This window comes from Porites lutea, chromosome 1, assembly GCF_958299795.1.
Source record: "Porites lutea chromosome 1, jaPorLute2.1, whole genome shotgun sequence".
Lineage (NCBI taxonomy): Eukaryota > Metazoa > Cnidaria > Anthozoa > Scleractinia > Poritidae > Porites > Porites lutea.
In genome coordinates, this window is record NC_133201.1 from 42,042,998 (window position 1) to 42,053,864 (window position 10,867).

Here is a 10,867-nt window from a genome sequence, read left to right on the forward strand (position 1 = left end):
CTCACGGAAATATGACACTTTTCGCGGGAAACTAGCCGTTCTATTTATAAATCTACTCGGGAAAGGGTTGACTCAAGAAATTAATGGAGATGGAGGCTCCATTTGATGGGCTCCTGCGCGCGAGCAGTCAAACAAAAGGTCTGGAACGAGGCTGAAAACAGAGAGCCAGACTGGGGAGAGAGGCTAAAAATACGGTTTTTTTTCTCTCGCCTCACACGCCCTACGGGCGTGTGAGGCTCGCGCGGTTCGCGCGCGTAAGACTCGTACCCACGCTTTACCGTTTTCTTTACTGATTTTGAGAAAAAACCGACTGTTTTGCAGTCTACCACAAACCAGTCAGCAAACCCTACAGACCTAAAAATGATATTTTTTGCCGTTTAGTAACGTTTAGTTTTCCTTTTTGATATCTTACACTTCGAATGCGCTCATAGACATGGAGGAGAACTGGAGATTCTATTTGCGAGAAGGAAAGAGTACCCTAAAATGTGTCTAAAAACAAACTGGTCCGTTAAAACGCCCTGACTTAGGCCTAGTATGGGAGTTGCCCGCTCCGGGTTATGGGCTCTGATGAAAGGGTAGGAATTTCAGGAGTTGAAGTATGCAAAAGGGTAGGGTAATCTGCCTTTTTAAAATATTGCGAACAAGGATATCTTGTGGGGAAACAGCGTTACTTGCCTGCTGCCGTTTCCGGTGAGTGCGAGTTTTCTGTGGGGGTAGAGGTGTGGAACATTTTCGATGCAGCCCCTCAAAGAGTCCCCGGTCCACCCCGAAAAAAAAATTGATCTGAAAGCACGTTGTTCCGAGGCGTCAGTTTCATCGTCGAATCGTTTGCACTGGGAGTTTTGGCGTCGGGGTTTTTTAGTGCATTAATATCCTATTTTTTAAACGGTTTTACTCATTTCATGTGCCACAATGGAGCCTCAACTCCTCGTTGATCAAGGTCTCGCTGCAAGCGTCGCTCAGCGCGTGTCGGAAATCTTTGCTTCTGGGCTTCTTTCCCCCGAGGAACTTGACGACAGAGCGTTCGAAGCTCTACGTGAATTCAATGAGCAGGGTGCTTTGGAAGTGCTAGATCAGTTTGCAAATAGTGATCTGTCTCATGTGCAAAACAAGAGCGCTTTTCTCTGTGGTGTAATGAAAACTTACGTGACAAAATCTTCCACCGGTGGCGACACCACAGCAACGAATACAGCTTCGAATGCGGAGGAAGCGAAGATCAAAGCGCTTCTAGAAAGAACTGGCTACACGTTAGATATCACCGCGGGACAGAGAAAATACGGAGGTCCACCACCTGACTGGGAAGGACCCGCACCGGGAACTGGAGGCAGTGAGGTAAGAACACTCTCTATAAGCTTTTGTTCTTAAGAGTTGTATCCAAGATTAAGCTTTAATACTATAATTTCTGCAGCATGATTTAAGCATTAAGCCCCAACTAACGGTTTTCTAGACGTAATGCCAAATTGTCACGCATGCAGGTATTGCCTAGGTTTAAGATCTGTATTTAAACAGGACCAAACGCCGTCACATACTGTGTTGCAGACAGCATTCGATGTCTTCGTAACGCCATCACTAAAATAGCAAAGCTCCTATTTTGTCGTCTGTTTTTGGTGGATAGAACCTAACAGCATTAAAAACCCCAACTGGCAGGAGGAAACCAGTTGGTTATTTTCAAGCGTGGTCGTAGACTGCAAAACAGTCGGTTTTTTTGTCAAAATCAGTAAAGAAATCGGTAAAGCGTGGCGTAAGAGTCTTACGCGCGCGTGTGAGGCGAGAGAAAAAAACAGACTGTCCGTTTTCCATACGATGAGTTCGTTCCGACCAGGGGGTTCAAAAATGTCGTTGAGCTGTCAAAAATCTGTTCGCAACTCCGCCCTCTTTGTCAATTTGATACACTCGGTAATTGATTTCGAGGGAGAATAGCGCGTGTTATTGTCTGCTCTTGACGCTGTAATCCAGTAATTCTAAAGCAGTTTTCAGCGTTGGTTCTCTGTGAAATGTAGTGTATATAGTGAAATGTAGTATATATAGTGGAGGATCAAAAATGAGTGGAAGTGGTAGTACGACAACAAAGCCTGTGCCTGCTCCTCGAAGAGGGAGAAAAGCCGAAAGAGCTGAGCGCTTCGGATAAATTGTAGAATGTGCAGCTGTTGTGTCAAAACACAGTTCGGCATTTTATGAGTGGATGGATAAGCTCAGAAAATGTGTTTGTTGCGCCTACCAGAAAAGGGGAAACGTTACCAAAGCGGGCCGACCTACTGAAAAACGAACTTTTCGTTGTCCTCGAGGAAGGAGAATCTTTCTCCACAAGAGTTTGCTCTCCGTGCGGAACAAAGGTTGGAAACTGCCCCGCGAAACTGCACGGAGATGCTTTCGCAAATTAGAGAAGAACTGAACACGCCAACTGACGATGAACAATTATTGTGATTGAAAAGAATGAGTAAATCCTCTCATTCCAATCCACGTCTTGGTGATTAAGCTCTGTTAATCACTATCTGTGAGAATTTAAAATCCTGCTAAAAAATGCTAACAAGCTGGGCCCAGCGTGACAAAACATTGCAGGAAAAAGTCACATTCACGGACACAAAGAAAATCGCTGAAAATTATTGAAATCCTGGAGGCACTTTGGAGAATAAAGCAACCTAAAACCCTTTAGCCGCAATCAAGTGCTTTACATTTCTAAAGGGGCCAAGAAAGAAAATGCTCTTGCATCAGAGGGCAAATCATGCCGACCAGAGAAAATCAATATGCGTGTCACGACCTCTCAGTATGAAATATATTTAATAAGCGGCCAAAATTCACATTTGCTCAGTCAAAACGTTTTCCTCCAAAGCATAATCTACTCGACAGAAAAAACAATTCATTGGAATAAGCAGCATTTTTGCATGAGGTAAAAGTCGTGTGTTTCCTACCGATCCCCCTTTTTTAACCAGGCGAGATAACAATGACGGTCAGCCGTTGCACGGAACTTGAAGAACTCTTTGCATGAACAAACATATGATAAATAAGGCTTTTGTCAAATCCTGTTGGTAGAACACAGAAAACATCCTTTCCCCTGAGCAGCAACTCCAAAGCTTCCCTCTGCTCCGATTTTAAAACAAATCCCAATTCTTGCGAGCAAATCCAGGCGATCAACATCCGTCATTTTACAGCGAAAGCTTTAGCAATTCATCACGGTAGGGAACATCGCGAATGACTTGTTGAAAACATTACTTGACAGCTTGGTGACAGCTTGCGTCAAAATTTAGCCAATGGGAATTGCCCGTGGCTGGGAGAAACAGGTAATTCGAATGAATATAAAGTATGCAAAACGGACAGTCGTATTTTTAGCGTCTCTCCCCAGTCTCGCTCTCTGTTTTCAGCCTTGTTCCAGACCTTTTGTTTGACTGCTCGCGTGTACTTGAATACGCAAAAATACGGACTGTTTTGCAGTCTAGCGTGGCCGAGGATATGAACTTTTGGTGACAAGGAAACAAATCAAGATTTTGGTCAGATTAGGGACTAAAAATGGGGATACAGGTTGGGAGCCCGGCACACTGATCACTTGGCAAAGCTGCCATTCGTGTATTCTGTGGACCATGGACTATTTTACCACACAAAATACTGAAGGAACTCTGTACAAACCAAATAATGCATTTTTATCGCTGTTTTAAGGGTCTCTTTCTTTTAAAAGTGAACTTCAGTAGACCATCATTAGCAGTTTCATTAAAAGCTAGTACCAGTGTACCAGTGTGCAAACAAAGTGGTGTCTGATGACCCAGGACTAGTGGATTTTGCTGTTGGGGTAGTGAATTCTGCTCTTAGTGTTTTGGGGAATTCAAAATACAGAAGATCTGTAATCAATCCTGCTCAGCAATTTTTGTTTGTGTCTAGTTAAAATGACTTTTAGCTAGTGCATGCTACCTACAACTTTCCTGTATGGAAATCTGTTAACTTGACTTTCCTTGAACCCTGGTGTACTCTGAGCTTAGTATCCATATTATTATTGGTGACAAAATTGTTGAGACATTGTCCTCTAATGAAGTAACTTTAAAGAACAAAACAATCTACACACCTCCCCTCCATTCAAAGTTTGGGTGTTTGTTGTTTTCTGCAGGCAGCTAGAAAGTGGCACATGATTGCATGAAGGGGGTTGGGAGGGAAAGCTTTATTTTCCCCTTTGTCAGTTGGTGAAATGTCAGAGAGGCCCCTAGGGCAAAGTGTCTCAACTAATTTTGTTGCTGATTGTAGCTGTTCCAGGTGTTCAGATAGTGGGCACAGGTGGAAAGGGGGGTGGGGGGCTGGGTAGAGCACTCTCCTTGATGCCCCCTTTAATTTTTTTTTTCCGTCACTATATTTTTCACCTGTGCTCCACTACCTGAAAGTCTGGGACAGACTACACAGTATTGGCTCCTTTCTGCTTTAAAAGAAATTTGGAAACCCGGCGGTATTAGTAATAATAATAATAATAATAGTAATAGTAATAACGGTTCTAATCATGCATTTCATATGCACCTCAATCACAATGTTTATGTCTTACACGGTTTGACACTCCGACCAGCTATTTGTGAATAGAACTTGAAAATTGTGGTGGAAAATAAAATAATGGAATTGAAAGTTTATCTAAAAATTGTTTTAAAATGGATAAAAATGGAGCTGTTTCTAATAGTAGGTCCTAACATTTGTGTACTTATATGCAGCATTTTTCTCACATACAGAAAGGATGTTGTCAGGTGTTTGTTGGAAAGATTCCTCGTGAATGTTTTGAAGATGAGATCATTCCACTCCTGGAAGAATGTGGTCAGATTTATGACTTTCGTTTAATGATGGATCCTGCTTCTGGACTGAACCGGGGGTTTGGCTTCTGTACATTTGCAACTAAAGCTCAAGCACAGAATGCTGTCAAGAAACTTGATAACAAGGAAATACAACCAGGCAGAAAGCTCGGTGTTTGTATCTCAGTGGCAAACAATCGCCTCTTTGTTGGCTCAATCCCAAAGAGCAAGACCAAGCAAGACATATTTGATGAATTTTCAAAAGTTACCTCAGACCTTACTGATGTGATCGTGTACCTTTCAGCAGAGAATAAAGGCAGAAACCGAGGATTTGCCTTCTTGGAATTCGAAAGCCATAAAGCTGCTGCATTAGCCAAACGCCGTCTTGAAAGTGGTAAGGTGTATGTCTGGGGTTCACTTATTGCTAAAGTTGAGTGGGCTGATCCTCAGGAAGAGCCGGATGAAGAAGTTATGGCCAAGGTGGGTGTACATTAAAAAATGATTCAAACTTTAAGGGGGGGGGGGTGTATTTAATCTTGTGGATTGTTCTGTTCAATGGTTTTCAATTCTATTTGCTTACCTTATTATAGAAAATTGACGTTAAGGGTTAATTACAATATTATTTTAGGCTGAGGTGGATAACACCCTACGAGATCTGCTTAATGCTTAATATCCTACGAAAGCAGGGTCCGAAATTGCGCCTTCCTGGTCACTAATGCGACTAGAAATTCAGTCCTGGTGACTAGAATTTCATAGCTGGTCACCAGCTAGCGACTTGTAAAGCTGGTTGTTTTTGTCGACTTTAACGTTCGGAGAAACTTCGAAGCTATTTGCCAACAGGTGTCTTACTTTTTGTCCTGCTGATATTTTTAAATTAAAAGTGAAACGAATCTTCCTGTAGTAATACCTTCACAACAGCTACAATCAATACGAGTTCTACGTTTCCAAGCCGCCATGTTGTTTTCCATAGCTGAAATGCGGTAAGTACATTATGTAGAGTAATGTGGCACAGTTGTGTCCTGGTACAAGCAACATGGCGGCTTGACTCGTGTTTGTGTTTCGTGTTTCGTGGTAGTTATGGGAAGAGAATAGAGTTTTGATATGATCAGTTTAGTCATGGGCAGACAGCTTTCTGTTCCTACATTCTAGGTCAGATAGCTTTCTATCTCCAAAAAGTAATTTGTGGAAAAAAATAAGACTTCACTCGTACACGTATGGTTGCTTTCTAGTATCGGGAGAGGGAGTAGTGCAATTTTTGAGCATAAAAACGTCCATACCATGCATTTTTTATTTGTGTTGTAACTTTTATTTGAAAAAAAAGGAGGGGGAATTTTTGGCAACCACAATAATTGCCCTCTGGCAACCAAAAATTTATACTTGATCGCCAGAAGTTAATTTCGGACCCTGGAAAGCCTCATTCATTAATTGCTTTATTATTCATTCAAAATAATTCCTAGTTTAAAAACATAGCTAAAACATGCTTACCTGCATCGATGTTAAGTTCATCTTCGATAGTGTACGTTTAGGTTTGTCCAGCCCTGCAAATATTCTCCAAATAGCAGATGTCACCCTCCAAGTTGTCTTCTTGCTGTTTTTGCCATGTTTTTAGCTATTATTTTGCCTAGTTTCAGCTGTAGTTCTTGCTCTTGAAACAAGTGAAATCTCAGCCTTTCTTTTTCACAACCAGAACAACTCAACCTCGTCCCCAGGTCTTCTCAGTAATGGTGCCTTAACCTGTAGCGGGCTGCATTTTTGATGACATTACCTTGTTAAACACAAAATTTTTCCAAATTTGGTCATCAGTAACTGGTTATAGTGAATTATGCGTGTGCTTTTAGCCAATCAGAGTTGAGGAAATGTTTTGAATGAACAATAATTGAAGTTAATGCAACTTAAATAACATAAATGGAAATTGGAGGATCAATAAACATTACTTTCAAATAAAAGAAATTATTAATAATTTATACATACAAAATTCAATATAGAAAATTATATTGACAGAAAATCAATAATTATTGCCAAAAGATGGAAAAAACTAGGCATCAGTGAAGTAATTGACGGCTCAAAGATTCATCGTAGATTTGCAGTTATAAGATGATGTTAAGAAATATTGATGCCAACTACGTACTGAGACAATGTGTGTCCATGTTATAATGTGCTTAAAAGTATTTTTTAATATGCATTTTGCCTGTTACAGTTTATCGAGAAATTTCAAAAAGTTGAGACCTTTGGTAAAATAAAATGTAGTGGGAATGCTTGAGTTGCAAAATTTAATGCCCTTTTTGAGTAGACTGTTCACATTCCTCTATTTTTCTGTAAGATCATCGAGATCGACAGCTTTGTGTTCAGGCTGCCATCTTGCATGTGTGTCAAAACTACTTAGGGGGCGGGGGCGGTTTGGGAGCAAACGAGCAAAACAGAGGGACTGTAATAACATCACTGCAGCTCACGTTCAGGAGGCGTGACAGGAATTTCACGCCTTTCGCCATTCATTAATTAAGAAACTAACTGGTGATGAAAAACATGCCAGACACATTTAGCATGGATTATGCATGTTTTCAAATATCTCCTTTCGAAACAGTGATTTTGTAATCTTTCTGGGCCATTCCTTGAAATAAAATCAGCAAACATGCACAAGAAAACATTTTCCTAATCAAAATACCAAAAAATCTTTCGTGTGTTTGGGCAAGATGTGCCTCATGGTATGAAAGCGTACCTTTAATGGAAACGTCGACTTGTCAATGTCGGCAACTTAAACTAAACCCGTTGTCAACATGCATTGTCTAATGACCAATCAAACGCCTGCGTTGCTGGTACAACGTGCTCCGTGAACACGAGCTGCAGTGATGTTGTTACAGTCCCTCTATTTTTCTCACCGCCCCCCCCCCCCTTCCGAGCTATAATCCCTGACACCCGCCCCCTCAGTACATTGAAAATCAAGATAGCCGTGACGGTAAGACACGGTATATCTAAACTATTAATCTCATGAAAAAATAGGGGTCTGTGAACAGTCTATTTTTGAGTTATTTGTGTATTGAAGTTGCAAAAAATATACCCAGCAAAATACTGTCTCACAAAAATTGTGACATTAATTACCCCTCAAAATTAAGTACTAAAAAGGTAGATGAAATGTGGTACCATACATTCAAAGTAATATTGTGTTCCCTGCATGGATGGCAATACTTGAATGCTCTGTAAAAGTAAAATAATGATATTCATGAAATTGCTCTTTGTAGCCTCTAAGTAAGCTTGTACTCGTTAATCCTCTTTATAGGTGAAGGTGGTTTATGTGAGAAACATCTCTCCAAACATCACAGAAGAGAAAATACAAGAGGAATTCAGCCAGTTTGGAACAGTGGATCGTGTTAAGAAGCTCAAGGATTATGCTTTTGTCCACTTCAGTGAACGAGAAAGCGCTATGAATGCCATAGAGGCAATGCACAACCAGGTTTGGGATGACATTGCAATTGATGTGTCCCTTGCTAAGCCGCAGCCAGCTAACAAAGACAAACGTCGAGGGGGAGGAGCTGGAATGGGTTCCCGTGGCAATTTTTCTCGTGGTGGTGGGCCAAGGGGTCGAGGGCGTGGTCAAGGAGGCTACAGCCAAGGGTACCAAGGCTACGATAATAGTGGTGGTTATGATTCGTATGGTGGTAATAGTAACTATGATGATGGTAGCAATTATGATAGTTACTATGGTGGTGGCGGTGGAGGAGACTATAGTTATGGTGGGTATAGTGATGGAAGCTATGGTGATGGAGGATATGGAGGTAGTGGCTATGGGGGTGCCAGCAACTACTCCAGCCGTGGTGGTGGAAGAGGTGGGCCAAGGGGTGGGCCCAGGGGTGCTCCAAGAGGTGGTTCAAGGGGTGGATCCAGAGGTGGTCCAAGAGGTGGACAAAGAGGTGGGCCAAGAGGGGCACCTAGAGGTGGTCGTGGTGGACCAAGAGGAGCGGCACGTGGCGGACGAGGTGGTGACTCTGGACGAGGTGCTGGAGGAAGAGGTGGACGAGGGGGACCTCCTAGGGGAAGAGGAGGTGGCTTTGGTCCACAAAAACGCAAGTTTGGTGGTGACAGCGGTGGTGGTTACCAAGAAGCGAAGAGGCCCTACATGGATTACAGCCAGCAGGATTACGGGCAGCAGGAACAGCAGTGGGGCCAAGACTACAGCTATGGTGACCAGGGAGAGCAGTGGTATCAAGACTCATATTCACAGCAGCAGTGGTATTGATCATGATCCAGATTGGCAGCCATTCAACTAAATCAACCACAATTATTGATTGTTGTTTATAAATTGGTCCATTTCATTTTTGTTCAGAGCCCAATTTTATGTGTTACCGATTGGATCCCAAGAAACTTAGTAGAAAATGCCAAACAAGAGTGCACTATTCTTTTTTAACCAAAAACTTCTTAAGACAAGTTGTCTGAACAACTTAAATCTATTTCTAGTCATATTATATTGATTCAAGAAGTAAATTGTGTAGTGTTGCTTAAAATTAAATTTTGTAGGTTTACTCCAAACTATATTAGGAAATTTCATTTCTATTCAGATTCCAGTTTTATATTTTAATTGGCTTTATTTGTTTGAAAGTATAATCTTTGTGGCCAAAAAAAAAATAGCTTAGTTCATTTGAAACCATTACTCAAAGTTAAATTTACAAGTTTACCTTTTTACCAGGTTCAAACGTATTTAGTGGGTAAACTAATTGCTTCCTTATTGTCATTATCAAAATAAAATTGCTTTACAAAAATAATTAAGCTGGCAACCAAAGCTGGTTTTAAATTGTATGTTGTTATTTGCTGTGTCAAAAAGTGAATTATTATTGAAGGTGAAATTGCATCAGGAAATTTACAAAATAAATTCATGATGAAATTGCACCAAGAAATTTTAAAACTAAATCATGTTCAAATTGCCTTGAGAAATTTCAAAGTCTGATGAAAATGCATCAAAGGTAATAAATTACAGGACAATTCCTGGTGCGAAATCCCTCACGAAATTAACGTTAGAAATTCGCATTAAAATTGAATAAAAATTTACAACGAAATTCAAAAGAAAAAACAACTTTTTGCCAAAGTTTTGCGGAATGGCAGTTTGATGTGGTAAGTGTGGTATTATTTAAATGATTTTTTTAATATTGTTTTAATGTATCTTTAATTACATTGTAGTTGCGTTTTAACCCTCCTAAGTGACGTTTCGCATGCTGTGATAAAGAAGATCGGTAGACTTGCCTGCTATTATGACATTCTTTGTTGAACGTCGTCTTAAGTCTCGTTAGGCGTTTTCCTTATCTTGTGTTGATACCTTGAGGAGAATTTGACACCCTTTTCTACTGGGATCGTAAAGGTTTCATATTTTTCTATTCGCGCTCTGAAACTCTTTCTGTTCATGTATGGCAGCAAATATTAGTAATAGCAAAATGGGTTGTAGAAAAGTTTTGTGGCCGTACTTTTCTCTTCCGTGCACAATTGACGTTTCGAATTACTTCCTAGAAGTTTTTAACTGGTTTCTCAAAAACGAAATTACTGAAGAAGAAACCCAAAAATAGTGTTTCGATATTTAATGCCATAACTGTTGTATTTTAAATCGTGGCCCTGATTTTCCATAACCTGCGATCAGGCGATTTTTTTTTGGCGGGGGAAATGCTACAGTAGTTACCTCTGTACAGTCATAAGCAAGGTACGTTCCACCTTGCTTTCGTAAGAAAACGTGTTTTTCAGAATACATAAACCTAGTCAAATCACAGAAACAAAAAAGCAACCTTTTAGCCGGTTCGCCTCAGCCGTTACCCTCCTCGTCACGCAACACTTCCCCCTCCCCCCCCCCCTAAAAAAAGAAACATTCGTGAGCAGCTGTTCTTTTTTAGGAGGAGAGTTGCGTGACGAGAAGGATAACGCTTTCTCGGAAAACAACATCAACTACTGCTTTTACTTCTCATAATGAACATGCGACCTTTTCGAACAAACTCATCAAAGTAAGGCAAATCGTGGGAACCTACTTCGGACCCTTCCAATTGTGCTAGGCAGCGAAGGCTTCATTCGCAGAGTCAAGATTTCTATCTACAATTTTGGTTTCCAAATTGCAATGGGACAGTCACTGTCTAAAGTCATCCAAGTTG

At 40.9% G+C, this 10,867-nt stretch overlaps 1 protein-coding gene across 1 annotated transcript; it reads left to right on the forward strand.

Moving 5' to 3' along the window:
- The first annotated feature begins 793 nt into the window (after positions 1 to 793).
- On the forward strand, positions 794 to 9,724 carry LOC140951433 (heterogeneous nuclear ribonucleoprotein Q-like). The gene is made up of 3 exons (XM_073400688.1): positions 794 to 1,332; positions 4,695 to 5,231; positions 8,026 to 9,724. The coding sequence occupies exons 1-3, from the start codon at positions 913 to 915 to the stop codon at positions 8,980 to 8,982; spliced, it is 1,914 nt and encodes a 637-aa protein (XP_073256789.1). The 5' UTR covers positions 794 to 912; the 3' UTR covers positions 8,983 to 9,724.
- Positions 9,725 to 10,867: the final 1,143 nt, after the last annotated feature.

Coding starts and splice junctions, on each gene's coding strand:
- LOC140951433 (XM_073400688.1), top strand. CDS start 913: ATGGAGCCTCAACTCCTCGTTGATCAAGGTCTCGCTGCAAGCGTCGCT. Junction 1,333..4,694: donor CGGGAACTGGAGGCAGTGAG/GTAAGAACACTC, acceptor TCTCACATACAG/AAAGGATGTTGTCAGGTGTT. Junction 5,232..8,025: donor ATGAAGAAGTTATGGCCAAG/GTGGGTGTACAT, acceptor TCCTCTTTATAG/GTGAAGGTGGTTTATGTGAG.